The following is a 19416-nucleotide window of genomic DNA, read 5'->3' on the forward strand; positions in this document are numbered from 1 at the left end:
TCCCATCTGTCAAAATATTTTAAATAGTATCAAGCTGGTATTACTTTGTCAAAACATTTCATCAGAGACAGTATCTAAATTTAAACAAGCAGTTCCTCGAACTATGTAAGTAAGGTGAATAAGCTGCCACTGACACAGTATATTTTTTGGAAAATCCACAAGGTCTCATTAGAAAGTCCTTAAAGGAAATGGGTGTTTAAACCAAGGACAAGTGTACCTTGGGCTGAACACTTCATTGTCCTTGAAATGATTTATTTCAACTCCTCCCAAATGCCATAAAACAAGCTCAGCTTTACAATACTTCTGGTCAAAGTCTCAGTAAACTCACAATCATGCAATGAAATGTGGGTAATATGGATTGACTTAGAGATCTCCACAAACATGAGCAGGTAATTTGCATATATTCTCCAAAGGAATTGGAGTTAACACGAATTCTCCTCTCACCAGCCATGTGACTTTGTTCAGGTCCCCTGGTGTTTCTGGACCTGTTTCTACATCTACGCACACAGGTAAAGCCTGCCTTATAAAGTGGATCTGAAGAAGGGATCATTCAATGAACCCTATCTTCCTGTCTTAGTATTTACCCATAAAAACTCATACGAATCCCCAGAATTTGAGTTTAAATTAGAGAACAGCATGAATAAGAGAAAAAATAATGGCTAACATCTTTTCATATTCTATAGATATATATACACACACATACACACATATATATATGTAACTTATGTCCTTGCTTAATATAGTTTCCACTTCTTTTTGTTATAAATCTGACACAAGAAAAAGATTAATAGAACATTCTTTCCAGGTCAGACACACCTAATATATTTTTCTCCATGAAGTAGCGTATCTTCAATCACCTACAGAGTATGCCAAAACTTTTTTATATCTTTAAGAAATTTAAAATCCAATACCACATACTAAATGCAGATTAAATATCATTTTGAAAGGGAGTATGGTATATTTACAGCAAATGATGATTAGGCTATGAACTGTCCAAAGCTTAAATAATTACAGATCAGAGTTCAAGTGTATCTTTTCCTCAAAAGAAAAGTTCTTTTCTTGTATATAGTTAAGCAAATTTATATAACTATGAAAGAAACAAGGCTACAACAGTGATTTATTTTCTTCTGATGTTTAAAAGTATTCTACGTAGGCTTGGTTTTGCAAATTTCACATTTTAATTAACCTAGTTCATATAGATTGCTAAAACCAACTTCATGAATTGGATGAAGTCTAACAATCAACATCAGTCAGTGACACTATTAAAATATTTAAGCTACTTGGCAACATAAACATAAATTAAGGCAAAGTTCTTAAAATTACATTTGAGTTTGAAAACGTGTTTTTATATTTGTAACACTTTCATATACATGTATATTTGTAGGTATCAGAAATGGTTTTTCTTCTAGAACTTTTTGAAAAGCTTCCAAGTATTTTCATTTCCTGGAAAGTATATCTAGTCAGATGGAGAACCACTGGTGCATATATTCCACACCCTGATCTTTGGTGTTAGTGATATTGGCTGTTTTGTTAATGTGTGATAATTGTTTTTAAAATATTACTATGACTTTAATAATTATGATTTTTTTCAATTTTACAATTTTTAAAAAAAATTGAGACAGAGTCTCACTCTGTCACCCAGGCTGGAGTGCAGTGGCACAATTGTGGCTCACTGCAACCTCTGCCTCCTGGGTTCAAGTGATTCTCCTGTCTCAGCCTCCTGAGTAGCTGGGGCTACATGTGTGCACCACCATACCTGGCTAATTTTTGTATTTTTAATAGAGGCAGGGTTTCACCATGTTGATCAGCCTGGTCCACAACTCCTGACCTCAAGTGATCTGCCTGCCTCACACCCCCAAAGTGCTGGGAATGCAAGCGTGAGCCATGGCACTGGGCAATAATTATGATTTTATAATGTTAGAAACTAGTTTTAGAATCTAAGAAAGAGCAAGCACTTTATTTGTGAAAATGACATGGTAACAAGAAGAACTTTGGAGGAAAGGAATTTTTTTAAAATGGCCTTTTACAATTACCATTATTTTCACAAAACTCAATGTGTTCAAGATGATTCTCATATTCAGAGCCTTTCTAATACACGTCAGACTTTCATTTATGTGCCCTCCCTTTGTACGCTTGGATTAACAGGCATAAATGTTCATGCTTGTTGAGGTGTCAATTATTTGCCCATGGACTCAAAGCTCATAAACAGGGAAGCCAGGATTTGAACTTGACAGGTATGGCTTTAAGACAGATACTCTTGCCTCCCCCTATACATACACACACACACACACACACACACACACACACACACACACACACACACAGAACTGCCCTCCTCTAGCTGAGGGGCCAAGATATAAACACACAATAAATTTAATAACATAAGAAAAAATTAACTTCACATTAATAGGTAGAATACATGTCACAATGTTAACTGTGGAATGAGGTCCAGGAGAGAAGTGAGATCTCAGCCTGCTGGCTCAGATGACCAGGGGAGATGGCTGCATGAGGGAGTTTGGAAACAGACATGGAGAATGGGAAGAATTTAAGTAAGTGGGGGGTGTCTCGCAAATCCAAAATAGCACGAGCAAAAAGGAGTGTGAGTAAATAAGTCTGGTTGGAGTGAAGAATTTATATTCAGCAATATTGATGAAGCTAGAAAAACAGTTGAAATAACTGTAGAAATCTTAAAGTCTGAGGAGTTAAGACTTAATCCTGCCAGCATGAATATCCATCCAAAGATCGTAAGCAAGAAAATGCCTGGATCAAAAGGCGTTGAAGAAAAGTAATTACCAGCAGCACAAACAGCACCATTTGGAGAGAGACCAAAAGTATGTGTAGAAGGCTTCAGAATCTATTGGTCAATTCCAAACTACCCCTATATTACTCAGTCTTAATTAAACTTAGATTACTATCATCTTTTCTTTCCTACAAAGGCTGCTGCTTCGAAACCATGTAAACATATTTCTGGAGCATGGGTAAAACTCAAATTTGCTTCTGAAAACACATCATAGCAGATGCTATCAACAGTCCACCCATATCTCCTTGTTTTTGCGACTGCAGTACACACTGGCCAGACATTGACTTCTAACTGTAACGATTAGATGTATTTTTCAGTGGCCAGAAGTGCTGATGAATTAACACCCCCACCCCCAGTCTGAGTCCTACCCACAGCAGCCCCCAACCAGTAACGATGGTCAGGAGTTGATATTGAAATACCCCAGCTCCTCACCCTGTGCACCTGTTGTACAGAGATTTCCAGAGTTCCCCAGCAGAATTAAGCTTTAGTTACCTAGCACACCAACTTACATGATAACGTATTGTTTTTGGGCTGCCTTCCATTCCTTGCCTCATTTCCCCTATTGGAGTTTCCTGGGATCTCCTCCCAAATAAACAACTTACACTTCATTCCATGTCTCAGGACTGGGGAATGAATTGCTGGGGGTGGGAATAAATTCAAACTAAAATACATCTTGGTGTTCTAGCTCACTCATCTTGGCTCAGGTTACCTTCCTTGCTCTAGTTAGTCCCTCAAGACCTGGAAAGTACTTCCCTTCACCAACCCATTCCAAGCTCTCCTGATCAGCCCAGGCCAGTGTGCCAACTTCCTTTCCTAAACCCTTAAGCAATTACTGCCTGCACTCTTTACTCACTTTATATTACATGGTGTGCTGCTATGCATATGTCTTGTCTTTTCATCTATTAGACCCCCGCCTAGAGATCAGAAACTTTGTTTCTTTGTATGCTCTACAAGGGTACAGCAGAACTATGTGTCATTCAAACAGTTCTAGATTACTACTTCTCTGGTTGACTTACAGACCAGAAAACCTGATGATAAAAGGGGAGTCATGCTTTATTTAGCTTTGAGTTATGTTTCTTTGGACACATATGGGTTGGTACAGTGGAAGAAGGTGAAAGGACTAGTAAATGTGAATGTGGATTTCTAGCTTCAGTGGAAGCCAACTATTCCAGAACATGTTTTCATTTTCCTTTTTCAGAATTAGTTGAGAAAGTGGGGAAACTAACAATATTTCTTTTTCTTTTACTCAAACCTAATATTATTCATATATTTTCATATCTGATGACTGTTTATTGAGCACCTGCTATGTGTCAGGCACTGGCCTAGGATATCTGCATGCACTGGTTGGTGGAGGGTATATGATTTTTGCTATTGTGGCACTTAACATCAAGAGTGAAGATGGAAAAAGATACACAATGTGCAAGTAAAAACAAACACAAACATTACAATTACAAAAAGTGGGCTATGGAGGAAATATACAGAATTCTGGAAAAGAGAATAACCAGGAGGGAAAGGTGCTACCCAGATTGGTGGGTCAGAGAAAGTCTTCCTGCCCTGAAGGAAGATTGTGTGAGCAAAAAACTGGTATCTTATCTTATAAAGAAACACAATTTAGAATTTTCCGGTTCTTAAACTTTTTACCCTATTCCAATAAAATCAGGGACCACGGCATCTGGATGTGTTAGGAAGGATTCACTAGTCGGGAACAGCGGAGGTGGGGGTGGGGGCATATGTGAATGTCCGAGGCAGCATGGATCATTTTCATACATTTTCCACTGAGGGTTCTATCCTTCTGATTTGCTGGAGAATTTCTCTTAGAGAAATCACAAGACATATTCTTAAGTCTTGGAATACGTAAAAATGGCTTACACACTCTGCCCCCATTAAAAAGTGATATATGGACCTTAAATACTAATTTAATATAAACAGTGTAGAATATGGCATATTTTGTGATCGTACGGTAGGTGATCTAGTTTCTGAGATTCATTGATCCCTATTACCTCTTTGTCGAAGAGAACCTACTTTTTTTCAACTTTCATGCAGTACTTGTACTCTGATGACTTTTTTATACATGTGTGTCCCCTGCTAAACAGCCTGAGGGTCCCCAAAGCACAAACCACATTACTTTACCTGTAACAGGGGCTCCATGATGTTTGCTAAGAATTAATAATACTATTAGCACTTACGGAATGCTTAATATTTTCCAAACACTTTGCTAAGAGCTGCTGGTATTGCTTGAGAGTATGAGCTCTGAAGTCTGGTAGTCCGAGCTTATTAAAAACCTGGCTCTATCAGTACCAGCTCTAGACCTTTGGGAAAGTAATTTACACTCATCATTCCTCAAAGCTACCATCCATAAAATCCAGATAATTCCTAACTCATAACTTAGTCATGAACACTAAATGACAGTGTATAGAAGGCACTTAGTACAGTCCCTGGTATATTTAAATGCTGAACTTTTAAACTCTTACATAGTATAATCTCACAATAGTACCATGTAACACTTGAGGACCCTGGGGCTTGGAGATTCAAAACACTTTGCTAATGCTGGGCAGAGTCCAGGTCAACCAAATTCTATGGGACTCTCTATCAAGCCGGGTTTATACTAAGCTGCTGTAACAAAGAAACCAATTAATACAGTGTTGTAAACAACAGAGAAGTTTATTTCTTTCTTGTGTAACACTTCAGGTTGGCAGGACCTCAGCAACCAAGGTTCTTTCCACCTTGCTGCCCTGACATTTCTAGAGCACTGCTACAGCATAAGGTTGACACTGGACCAAAACCATGTGAGGTTCCAGCCAGCAGGAGGGGGAAGGAACATGGAGCCTAACTAATATCTTAAAGCACAGATCCACAAGTGACACAAATTGCCAAATCACTCACATTCTATTCATAAGAACTCAGCCACATGGCCACACCTATCTCAAATGGGAAATGGAAGTCACAGTGCCTAGCTGGCCAGCCATGTGCTGAGGTACTGTTTCCATGGAACAAGAAGGAATGGAATTTGGTAGTCAGCTAACAATCTTACCATGGACTCCAGCACCTATGCTTTTCAACATAAAGAATGTAAGAATCTCACTCCGGCCGGGCGCGGTGGCTCACGCCTTTAATCCCAGTACTTTGGGAGGCTGAGGTGGGCAGATCACAGGGTCAGGAGATCGAGAACAGCCTGGCTAACACGGTGAAACCCCGTCTCTACTAAAAATACAAAAAAAAAAAAAAAAAAAATTAGCTGGGCGTGGCAGCGGGTGCCTGTAGTCCCAGCCACTCAGAAGGCTGAGGCAGGAACCCGGGAGATGGAGCTTGCAGTGAGCCGAGATCACACCACTGCACTCCAGCCTGGGCGACAGAGCGAGACTCCATCTCAAAAAAAAAAAAAAAAAAAGAGTCTCATTCCATAACTACCCTTTGCCATCTCTGAAAACTTAACAGCTTTATGCTAGTGACTTGACCATAATCCAGGTGGGATGAATTTACTATACACTTAATCATTATATTAACTGGTGTTCTACCCTTTCTATGAAAAACTATCAATATTTTAATGGCTTCTTTATGCTACTGCATCCAGTAAAATCAGGTTTTTAGGAAAAGCCATGAAAAAAAAAAAACAATTGACAAACAACACTTTATATTATACATTATATATGTATGAAATAAGACCTGAAGGAAAAAGTTACTTAACTGAGATGATTAACTATTGTTAACTAGTAATTCAACCAGTTAAAGAACTCTGGAAAAAGAAGATCACAGAAATAATATTTGTTTAGTATCTGTCAGTATCTAAGTGCCTAAAGTCACTCAAATGACTACTGGGCACTCCCTAGGCCCCAAACACTGTACTATAGACTAGACACTGTCTATGCCTTCCAGAAGGTTTGTTTCTAGCTTTACAGAATGACTTCATCATACAATTACTACTACCTTACAGAGTAGACATTTAGATGAAGAAACTGAAACACATGAAGGCAAAGTCAATTTGTTCACGTCTTCTAGAAAGTAGGTTCAAACTTTACATAAATTTTTTCCTTTTAGTTTACTACCACCTCACAAAGAAGGCATTACGGATGAAGAAACTGAGACTTGGAAAGGTAAAGTTAGTTTGCAAATATCACTGAGGTAGCTAATAATATGCTTACGTAAAAATCTAGATCTTCCTGGCTCCAAGACTAACGCCCTTCTTTGACACCTCAATCCTCATAACCAGCCACACCATACACATTAACAATGGCTTCACCAAAGGACAACATTGCATACTTCATATCATCATCTGGATTTCTTCTCATTTTCTGACTGAGATGATGCATATAAACTACATATGCCAAGTAAGTCCCCTTCAAAACCACAATTAGAGAACTAAGCATATGGGCATACATCACAAGGTGTCAATTAAGTGTGTAAGATTACTAGCACTGACCCAAAAGGGCAAACAAACAAACAGACTGGAATTATTATTAATCACATGTACATTTTCTACTTAATTGGTGTACAACTTGCACCCTTAAACTCTTAAATTTTCACTTAAGGAAATCACCAACTGATGGTAAGGCTGCTGTTCTTAACACCTGAGTATTTTAAATTTTTAAGAACCACCCATATGACTTCAAAAGCAGTAGAGTCATTGGACATTTAAATCATTTAAATTAATTACTTGGTCAAATGCATATGCACAAAAATAAATAGATCTGAAGATTTATACAAGATCCATTTTCTTGAATTCTATGGTGATTTAGAGGGAATATGGAAAACACAGGTGTATTAAGACTTCATCATCTGAGAACATCTAATTAACAAGACAGACCTTTATCCACTGCATCATTCATTCATTCTCATTATTAAACATGAGTGTCTGGTGGGAGAAATGGGAAGCGAAGAAGCTGGCACTTCTCATTTGAGGGCAGATTTATTTTGATCTCTTGGTCTCTGTAGCAAGAGCTACAAAAAATATAACAGTGATTTTTTCTATACACATGCTTATTGTACATTTTTATATATGTAAATTCATACATTCAAATGCACTACGAGTCAAAGTTTTCATCTACATTTCTGCATTTAAATAGATAGTAATATGAAAGAAAGTATTACGCTATTTACTACCCCAGTGGGATAGTAAATGAAACTTAAATAAGTCTCTGGAATAAAATAGAGGATTAAATCACTTTATGCAAAAAAAAAAATTTATAATGTATCTAGATTGCTTTTTCCTATAATTATTTTCAGGGTAAGGTTAAAAAACAAGACAACAATGTCCTGCTCTATCATAAAATGCAACTTCAACTACCATATTTAAATTAATCTGCTCCATCTGAGAATATAGACATTCTATCTTTAAATCACTTAGTCAATAGCTTCTGATATTATGACCTTAAAGTATTATTCTGATGCTTATATTGAGAAGCAGAGAAGTTTCAATTGAGCAACTTAACTTGAGGGAATATTATTTTTTAAACAATTTCACACAAAATGAGTATAATAAGGTCATCAAGATACATTTGCAATAAACCTTTTATTTATAAAATTGCATTGCGGAAAAAAACAGTGTTTTCAATCCAGAGAACAAAAATGTTTGCATTTCTTAACTTCAGTTTTGAAGAAACAAATTAATTTCTTTAACTCAACTTAATAATTCTTCATTTGACAGGAGTTTTCTCAGCATGATTCATGAGGAATAGTGTGAGCTCTCCCTTATTATACTGTATTAACTAGCATCCATGACTTTAGAAGTTTCAACTGCCATTTCATAACCTTTAATACAATAATTATATTTCTCCTAGAAGTATTTTTTGTCAATTACATATACAAAATTATCTTTGTCTTCTAGAATATAGGCAAAATTTATTTTCTAGCAAGCATAGACAAAATATGGCTTTGCTAGTTTTAATATAACATGTCTGTTTACGTGGAATAGTGTGTGGTATATAGTTCAAGAACTTTAATGTTACATTTATTGAGATCTTTGCTTATATTTAATTGGGAAGATAATTGCAAACTGAAAAACTAAAGTCAATTTGTTCTTGTAGTATGTCTTAATTTTATTGTGATAAAAATAATGTCTACATATAATTAACATATTGTGAAACTGCTTTTTTATACTTATATGCAGAGACTAGGCATTATTCAAACATTTTTAGTGGCTTATACAACCTGCTTTTAAAATGTCCTTCAGTTCATTGTTTCTTCATGAAGGTATTGATAAGTCAAAGAAAACATGACATGTATAGAAGAAAGCCTTCCACCAGAAGTGGAACCAATTAAAAACGGATCTTACCTCCTGACCTTCCTTGGAAAAGTCAGTATATCTAGAACAGGAGCATCCAATCTTTTGGCTTCCCTGGGCCACACTGGAAGAATTGTCTTGGGCCACACATAAAATGCACTAACACTAATGATAGCTGATGAGCTAAAAAAAAAAAAAAAAAATTGCAAAAAAATCTCATAATGTTTTAGGGAAGTTTACAAATTTGTGTTGGGCTGCATTCAAAGCCACCCTGGGCTGCACATGGCCCACAGGCCACAGGTTGGACAAGCTTGATCTAGAGAGAGGCTGCTGTAAGGGGAGGAAGACCTGAATTTTAGGGTGGTGATATCTGAGATCCTGGGAAAGTTACTTAATGTCTCTTAGGACCTCAACTGCTTCATTAATAAAAGGAGATAATAAAGAATATCTTGTTTGTCATGAGAGTCTCTTGAGAAGCCTTCAAAATTTAACATATTTCACTAAAATACGTAGCTCACTGGAATCAAGAAAAGGAACGGTGCTTGCTAAGATGAAGGTGGATTGGTAGCCCTTCCTCCGCGCTGCTTCAGATCTACATTGTAGAGCCCCTGAATGACTAATTCTGGAGATTTTCCTTTACCCCTCGGCCAATCATACTTTTCAACCAAGTTAGAATTTGTTCCTGCCTTCTTGAGCTAGCACCAACCTGTTTTACAAATGGCATCAAGCCATGCATTTCATTCAGTGATAACCTTTCTTTCTCTAACCTCTCAAGATGAACAAAATCTTTTTTCCTGACTGTAAAAAATCAAATTATGTCACCTCATTTCAAGGAAAAGATCAGTAATGGCGGCCAGACCCAAAACACCATTTGTATGCAAAGAGAGTTAAACTGCTGGAAAAGTACCCTCGCCAGTAAAGTGTGGTATCATTAAACACAGACCAAATTTGAAGCAGAAGTTCTAGGAAAAAAAATATATCTTGAAATGTGATAGGGTCCATTACGCTTCTTGATGAGATTACTTGTCCCTCCAATACATTACCCAAAGGTGCTTACAAAACAAGGAATATATTACGTTGGAATTATCAGAACTTTTCTAAGTAGGTCAAATTTTGAAGCAAAAAATACTTCATATTTTATGCAGTGTTGCAAAAAAAAAATCTTAAGAGTTGTACAGCCAAGGTGCTAATCACTTTTTTAAATAAATTTTTTTAAAAATCTTACTCTTGCATAAACATTAAATGTACCACTTTACAATGCGGAGTCCTACACCTGAGGTTATTTACTGTCATCTTAATTCATTTTTCAATAATAAACTGAATTTGTATTATATAAATATCTTTATTCATTTGGAAACTCAAGAATAGTTGGGCTCCAAAATAAGTTTAAAATCTAACTCATCATTTTGAATCAAACAGATAGAATCCTAACTATAAATACAGAACACTTTCCCTCCTACTTACTGGGTTTTCATTCACAGTGTTGTTACAAAATCACTGATATGAAATTTTTAATAAAATTTCAGTTTTTCTATAGGTAAATTCATAATAACAGCTTTACTATTTGTTTTTATAACTTTTTATATGGGATATTTAAACCAACTCACAGCTATAGCTATATGACTAAGAGTGTCCTATGTAGCAACATGATCACATAAAAATTGACTTAAGAACAGTCAGTCAATTCAGATACAAGCTAAACAAAGAAAGTTCATCAACTGGAAAGTAAAAACTTTTGAAAATTATCTCAAGTAAGAAAAACATAAAAATGTAGGTCTTACATTTCTAATGCTATGTTTATAAAGGTTAGATAAATATGGATCAGAAAAGTACTTGTGAAAATAAATAATAACAATATCACCCTGCTTAGCTTACCTCTGCCATGCTACCATTGAGCACCACTTTAGGTTCAGGCAGTGAAACCCCCAGTGAAGAAGCCATCCGGGAGTGAATATATTAGGCCAATCATAGCATATTGTGAATTACTGGAAATAATACAGACTTGACACATTAGCATTAGTAAGTAGCAGGACTCTGAGAAAAACGAATTTAGAGCTGTAACATTTAAATGGCCTGTGAGAGAAGAAAAGGCAGAGTGAAATCCCCCAAGCACAGGCCTTAGGCAGGATGGAAGGTCATGAAGGTTAAAAAGCAGAGTACATTTTTTCAATGATTTGACACATTATCCAGACCAACTTCTTATTGTGAAGATGAAAAAATGTAGGACCAAAGAAACTAACAAAAAGGAGAATGGCAGCCCTAGAAACAAACTTTGTTGATGTCACATTTTTAGGTAGCACTGACATTTACTGTGCCACTTGTGGTTCTTCTGATGACTAAACTCTTTTGGATCAGGACTAAAAACTGTTCCAAATCTTACAAGAATTCCAAGCCAAACCATAATATCCTATTTACTGTCACAAGAATCTAATCTAGTTTAGAATGTTATTGTAGCATTCAAACACTTAACATTTTGTCAAAATTCCACTATGTATTTATGTATCCCCAAACAAGGTATGAAATTCAAGTTTTTAAATGTCTATGCCTGTAGGATGGATTGGCAAGGACAGCAGTCGGAAAAATAAAACAAACTCAATGGCTATTTGAGAAATGCTGACACATGGACCAAATAATTGGTGCAAAATTCTTTGGTCCACTCCATTTAATGGCAAAAACCGCAATTACTTTTGTGCCAGACTAATAATCCCCTACCATAACATATATTGTAAAGACAGCCCAAGGAAGCCTATATGTGGAAATAAAACAGTTTTTAATTAAAAGTTTTTTAAATAAAACAGTTTTTAAATAAAAATAAGCAAAAGCTTATAATGTGTTTTCAATACCACCATTAGCTATGGGCATTCCCTAAGCTTTTTGTCCCCAGGTTTCTTCCTTTCATGTGGCTTCAACTCGTACCTACACTGAAGTTTCTCAAATCTTCACCTCCAGCTCTACTGCTCAACAATGACGTCTCTAAGTCTCTATTTTGAATTGCCCAGACAGAGCAAGCTCTCAGATGTCCTGCTTCCACGGCAAGTACAAGTCTAGACAATAAACATGGCACTTCAATCTTCCTGAAAGAAGGCACCGCATACAAAGTCTGTCTCAGCCTGTGTGCTTCTTGTCCCCTGCCTCCTTCTGTGATTCTGTTCATAAAACCTCCATTCTAACACTGTGTTTAAACCATTATCATCTTGACCTTAGGCTCCCCCTTTCTCCACAGAGGCAGACAGTCACAGAAATGTCTACTTCTTTCTAATGGTGCCACTGCCCCCACGCTTGGTGCCAAGCCTCAAAGCCATGTGTCTGCATTTCTCAAATAGCCATTGAGTTTGTTTTATTTTTTCCATGGCTCTCCTTGCCAATCCATCCTACAGGCATAGACATTTTAAAAACTAATTTCATTCTTCGTTCGTTTGGGGATACATATATATGTAGTAGAATTTTAACACAAGGAAACAAGAAACAAAATATTCAGAATTGTGCTTCTCCTTGGCAAAGAGGGGAATTCACATAGGAGGTTTTATTGATAATGGTTAAATTCCATATCCTGCCTTGGTTATGGGTATCTAAGACTTTATTATAGTTAGACACACACACACAAATATGAGCTATATGAATTATGTTATAATCAAGAGAAAATAAAATTTATTATTTTTAAAGAAGTAGATCTTTACAGGTTTTAAGAAAATTAATCTATTAAATGTTTAAAGTATGTTTTAATACTGAAACTTCTCTAAAATGCACTTCAGCATAGGAACTAACTTTGTATAAAGAATCCAGTTCTGTTGTAAGAAGTCTAACATGCACTGGGTGGAGCACTGTCCTCTATTTTTAACCACATAGATAAATTCTATTGAAAATTCTGCAGAGGTAATTCACATGAGTGCACAATACTTTTATTTATTCACTTTGTTTTTTACAAAGAAGTTTCAAGATAAAAAACAAATTCAAAGATCACTTACTACACAAACCTATCGGTAGACCACGAAAAAAAGGCAGTAAAGGATCTCCCACTCTCCTGCAGAACAATTCTAGTGAAGATCTACTATTGCCAAGGCCTGATGTTAGGCACTGAGCAGGTCTGCATTAGTCTATGTCAAGGTTTCTCAACTTTAGCACTATTGACATTTGAGACCAAATAATTCTTTGTTGTGGGAGGCTGTCTGGTGCATTATAGGATATTCAGCAGCATCCCTGGCCTCTTCCCCCTAGTGCTGCCCCCTAGATTACCTGCTGCCAGCTGTAATAATCAAAAATATCTCTAGACATTGCCAAATGTGCTCTGGGGTACCAAACTGCCCCCGGTTGAGAACTACTGGTCTACGCAAATGGTTTCCTCAGCAACGGTACCTGGTAATCTTGATATTGGGAATACACAAGAAGAAAGTGCTGAATTCAAGTACTTTGCACTTCCAGGGAAGTAAGTTTAGACCAGCATAGTTTATTACTGCTTCCTTGTATACCATACAGTTACGTAAAGACAGAAGTAAGATAATTTCTAAATATACTGCCACTTCGGAAAATAGTATGTCTCTTTTATTGTCTTCATATATTTATTCAATTGGTCAATAGTAAAACTGATTAGTCAGTATGTTAAAATGCAATGCAATTTTAAAGAAATTACATTTTCTGCCTATTTATTTTATGTCAATGAGCTCCATGATACCAATTCCACGGTGTTTTTTGATTATTTATTAGCTCCTTAGCATTTGACATGGATAATCACTCCTTTCTCCTGAATATGCTATTTTCTTTTGTTTTCCTTAAAAACCACAACTTTCTTGTTTTCCCTTTTCTCTGACCATGACTTATCCACCTCCTTTACTGGCTGCTTCTCCTGTGACCTCTAAATTTTGGAATTTCCAGTGGTTGAGTACTGGGCCCTCAGCTTTTCTCACTTCATCCCATCTCTCTGAGTGATAACATCTATTTCCATGGCTTCACTTAACATCTACATGACATCTTATGCCTACTTGACATCTCCTCTTGAATGTTTCAAAAGCATGTAAATTGAGAAGTCCAAGCCTGCTCTTCTTCCAATTTGCCCATCTTCATACAAGACATCTCACCAGACCCCGCTGCTGAACACCATAGGATCATAACTGATGCTCCCCAATGACATCCAATTGTTTACCAAGTCCTATTAATTATATAGGATTTCTCACTCTGTCCACTGCCCTATACCCCTGACACTGTTTAATCCAAGTGGCCATCATTTTTGGACTAAGCTATTGAAATAGTTTTCTAACCTATTTCCATGTGTCTACTCTTGTTCTTCACGAATCTATTCTCCACTCTGCAACTAGTTTAAAAATATTATTCAGGTCATGCAACTCCCTGTGTAAACCTTTCAATCACTTCTGATTGCACTTGCACAACATGCAGCTGCATAACATGACCTACTAGGCCCAGCAAGATCAGGACTCTGCCAGTACCTCTAAGCAACTTCCCCACTTTTTACATGTTTCAGCCATGCTGACCTTTACTCTCTTTCTCAAAGAGGCAAAACTCTTTTCCATTTTGTCATATCCAGTTCCCTGTGACTAGAAGCATCTATGCCATTCAGGTTGTTTAAAGTTAACTTCATTTGAGAAACTATCCTTGATCCCCCAAAGACTATAGGATATACTATATAAATACTTAACATGTATCACATGTTAAATTAATACAACACCCCTAGCAGCTCAGTATCATTTTACAGGTGAAGAAACCACGGCCTAAGAACATTAGTTAAATACCCAAAACCAGACAGTAATGGGCTTTGAACCATGATTCTCCAATCCCAGGGTCTGGGATTATCCATACACACACACCCTCTCTCCCAATGTAGACAGTACAATGTAGTTAGAATATATTTTGTGAACTATAGCGTCGCTTATTTCATACAACTGTTTTTCACCCCAAACGTGTGAATTTTCTGAGGGCACAAACTGTGATTATTGATTTCTGGATCTCCAGCAGGAGATGCTAAGCAATTGTGAATAAATGGACAAAAGAACAAATGAGGACAGAATTCATCTCAAGGGAAAACAATGCTTTATCTATTCAAGACTTTTAATACATTTTATTATTAAAATTTAAATTGATTATTAAGTTAATAATTAAATCAAGCACTAATGTTTATTGATTTTTAAAACTTATTAAATTTTTACATTTAATAATAGCAGTGACATAATGCATTGACAAATGTTAAAGATCAGGATAGAAAACAATCTGTAAACATGAAGGCACTAGTACGCAGTAATCCCATGGATGACCAACCCCACCAGAAATTACATTAGTGCACAAAGAAGTGGACACTGACAAGCTAAATGGCACTCTGAATCTGTCTCTAATGACAGACAAATACAGAAATTTCCAACCCTAAACCCTGCTTTACAGGTTGTGAATATGTTCTTATGAGATAAAGACATTAGAGACAAAAAGAAAAAGAAAAAAACCAAGATGATGGAACAATTCTGGAAAATGGTTTGCAGTGGCCAGTACTAAAGAGCTGCTCTGATTTCTCAAAGGTTTAAGAATCTAAGAATGCCCCGGTGTGTGATGTTCTCCTTCCTGTGTCCATGTGTTCTCATTGTTCAATTCCCACCTATGAGTGAGAACATGTGGTGTTTGGTTTTTCGTCCTTGCGATAGTTGGCTGAGAATGATGGGTTCCATATGTAACAAACCTGCACGTTGTGCACATATACCCTAAAACTTAGAGTATAATAATAAAAAAAAAAGAATCTAAGAATGCGACATAACAGTGACCCTTCCCACTTCACTCCCCGCAACACTGGAAGCTGCAATTCCCTTTATCCTTTTCTTTTTCTGCAGAAAGATCATATGATTTCAAATCTCTTCCAACATTTTTATAGGTAAAGCTTGGCTGATTCTGTCAAGATGACAAAAGTACTATAGCCAATGAAGGAAAAATGAACAATTGCAAATTGATCAGATTGCCTGATAAAAGGCAGGTCAATCATTTATATCTGATGTTTCCATTTTTAGCTCTAAATTTTAGACCATGTCCCCTTGAGTGAAGAAAAAAAATTTTTAAAACACCATTACTCTATTGGAGGGGAAAAAAATTCTCCAAAGTTGTGAAATTAACCTCTCTCTTCATTCACACATTCAGTTCTATTTTTGCAGTTGTACCCGTAATGTAAAAGATAAAGCACTTCAAGTCAATTCCAGGTTTCTAAAATGTCTGACTGTGCATGTCCCAGTTCTCTTCAGCACCTCCCAGAAGATTCAGCCAATTTTTATTTCTGCAGCGCATCAGTGTTTATCATTTGTTTTACAACAGCACTGCATGTTCTCAAAAACTGACTTAGATGTATTTCACCCTCCTCTACAAAAACTCAAGAGAGACAAATGGCCTTAAAAACAAAATCCACCACTGAAGCATGGTTAATTTACTAAAAGAGCATTTCTTTTTTTTACCTGTCAGTTCAATATTTACTTTTTACAGTGGTAACTCCACACCACCCCCACCCGCCTCTGTATTTGTCAAAATTTATGACAAATTTCCAGCTTGTAATTAGGCATTCTGAAAATTCACTGTGGGAAAACTATTACTAGAGAAAAGGTTTTCCATTCAGCTTGCTTTATAGGAATACTGACGACTTTCACCTTCAGGAAGCTTAAGAGCAAAACCACAGATGCATTTTGAGTGCACGTTTGAACAAACCTGTTTCTTGTGGACAAATGCTCTAAGAAGTCAGACAGACTTGGAACAAAATCCTGGCTGTCTCTTATGAGCTGGTGAGTAGCTTAGCTTCTCTGCACCTTAGTTTCCTTTTCTATAAAATGAAGATATTAATACTAAGTATTACATAGGGATATAGGGAGGAGTAAATAAGAAAACCACACAGCACAGTGCCAGGTGCATTGTAAACGCTCAATAAATGACAGCCATTACTATTTGATGAATAGTATAGAAAAAAAAAGCTTAGGGAAGGTCCTCACCATCCATTTGTTGCCATCCTCAGAATTTCACCATTCTCATTAGCAGTGAAAAAAGTATCTGAGCAACTTGCAGCCCTGGAAGACCTCCACATCAGAGATGGATGCATAAGAGCTCAGATACGAGGCAGCCTCTCAGGCCCAACAGTGTTGCCTAAACCCAACTGCAGCACCCCTCCAAACAGACATTAGAGGAGCCCATGAAGCCCATGACAGGGTCTTTTCCATTAGATCTACTCCTTGCTCTGTGAGCTTAGACCAATCTCTACTCCCTCATCCTCAAAGTGAGAGGGTGGGCAAGACAAGCTCAGATGCCTTTTGTTTGTAGAGAGAATTAATTCAGAGCTGGTGGGGGAAAGCAAGAGCAAGGAGTTTTCACAGGGTGCAAAAGCAAGCAAGATATCTCAATGGAGACTTTTCCTAGCCTGGCATTATAAAATAATCAGGAGAAAAGCAATGGTCAGAAGACAGCCCAATATGCTCAGATACAACCTTTGGCTTTCTGCTTGGACAAATCACAACCCTACCATCACTCTAATAATTTTGACCAACAGTTGTAGGGCTAACAAACATGAACACTCTATGTTCCCAACAATTTTCAGAGTCTTGGCATGCACTGGTTCATCATCCCTCATGCTCAGGAGATCAGTGCTATTGTATTCATTTTCAGGTGAACAAACTGAGACACAGAAAGGTTAAGAAATTTTCTTAAGGATACTGGATTGTGATGGAACCAAATTTGACCCCAAACAGTTTGGCTCCAGAGACTACAATCTTAATATCTACTATCCTCTACTCCTGCTCCCACTGGTAAAACAACCATTGGAAACTCACTTGTGCTTTCTATGACTCATAATTCAAATTTATGTAATAATATTTCTCTAAACCTTACATTGCTGAGCTGGCATGAGCCTTTAGGAAACTTTAGCCCTCTTTTATTTAATGTTCACAATAGGCATATTTCAAAATGCTGCAATTCAACTAGATTGAAGGAGGGAGTGTACCACAGAGGTGTGGATTATACAGCCTGGGCTCTGAAGTCACAGCTGTTGAAGCTATGTGATAGATGCATGGGAAATCTCTACACTATTCACTCTATTTTTGCTTGTGTTTGAAATTTTTGATAATAAAAGAGTTAAAAGCAACAAACATTTTCAACCACAAAGAAGACAACAGAAGACTAAGCTGTTTCAGGATCCAGACGGATATTCAGCTTCAGTAGATTATTCCCCTGCTGACAATTCCAGGCTAAATTTCAAAAAATCAGAGTACAGGAACTTATTCATCAATATTTTTACTAATTCAAGAACCCTCTCCCCAAAATCCTTTAGTCCTATCTCTCTGAAATAATAAAGGCATTCTCAGAGTTGAATTTTTTGCTCAATGTAATTTTTGTTGTTGTTGTTGTTACTACTGTTACTGATTGGAAAACCTTTTGCTTCCCTCCTCATGACAAGTTTATCTTTCCACAGCCTACAAATTATTAAAGATGATTTGCAGAGTCAGACTTAAAAACATCTACCCCACTATCTTTTTCACAGTTCTCTTAAAATATTAAAAGAAAGAAACTTACCCGTTTTGTTGTGCATTCCCTCTTTGCCAAAGTATGCTGTGGTTTCGCAAACTAGCTCAGTCCTTCTGAACTTTTCTGTATCCGTTATAATATTAAAGAGCCACAAGGAAGGGAAGTGGTTAGTCAACTTGCTAATTTTATCAGTCCCTCCCACTGGTTAAATAGTACCCGATGTTACAGATGCAATATCAGTTTTCCCAGCTCATTTCCCTGCTACTGAATGACTTCATAAAGACTGCATAATTTGGGGGCAAAGAGAGTGACTATAGCTGGTATGCAGGCATGAGAGAGTTAATGAATGAACATTTTATTACTACTAATAAGAAGCCTAATAGACTACAGAAACCAGCAATTCAACAGAATGAGGAGGAGGAGAAGGAAAGAGAATGTTTGTCAGCTCCATACTCTAAGCATACTCAATTTGGGTAGGAAGGGGAGTGATTTTTTAATGCAATCAGAGGACGTGTGGGAAGTGGCTGGTGTTTCATTTGTTGATAAATGATTCTGCCCTGGAATGGATCCAATTTACCGGATATAGAAACTTCCACAACTGGGGGCCCTGGCTCTGACGACTCTCTTTCTCTGAAGCTTATTAATTAAAGCACAGGGCAAAGTACCAAATGTGTCCCTCTGAATGAGGGAAAATTAGACATCCTCTGAAGAAGCAGCTATGAATTGTTTCTTAGATGGAAAGGCCTGCAGTGAATGAGAGGAAAAAGAGGAGGCTGAGACCGATTTTAATGAAATAAAATGATTTTGCTGTTTCAACCCCACTCCAAAAGATTTCAACATATAAAACACTGTCACTCCAGAACCCTAGATTATGCAATTTTCTGAGCTACTTAAATGGGCGCATTTGAATTAAATCTGGAGT

The 19416-nt window shown here is 37.0% G+C and overlaps 1 protein-coding gene across 7 annotated transcripts in view; it reads right to left on the reverse strand.

The window, feature by feature from the left end:
• The window catches only part of HDAC9 (histone deacetylase 9), a 914075-nt gene that overhangs the window by 693499 nt on the left and 201160 nt on the right, over positions 1 to 19416 (reverse strand). The window contains exon 1 of one of the 7 annotated variants that reach the window (XM_063637042.1): positions 18543 to 18698. The exons of the other annotated variants lie outside the window; for them this stretch is intronic. Coding sequence (XP_063493112.1) covers positions 18543 to 18558 — 16 coding nt within the window. The 5' untranslated portion in view covers positions 18559 to 18698. Of the gene's footprint in view, positions 1 to 18542; positions 18699 to 19416 lie in introns of those variants that run through there. 7 annotated transcript variants of the gene reach the window in all.

This window comes from Symphalangus syndactylus, chromosome 3, assembly GCF_028878055.3.
Source record: "Symphalangus syndactylus isolate Jambi chromosome 3, NHGRI_mSymSyn1-v2.1_pri, whole genome shotgun sequence".
Classification (NCBI taxonomy): domain Eukaryota; kingdom Metazoa; phylum Chordata; class Mammalia; order Primates; family Hylobatidae; genus Symphalangus; species Symphalangus syndactylus.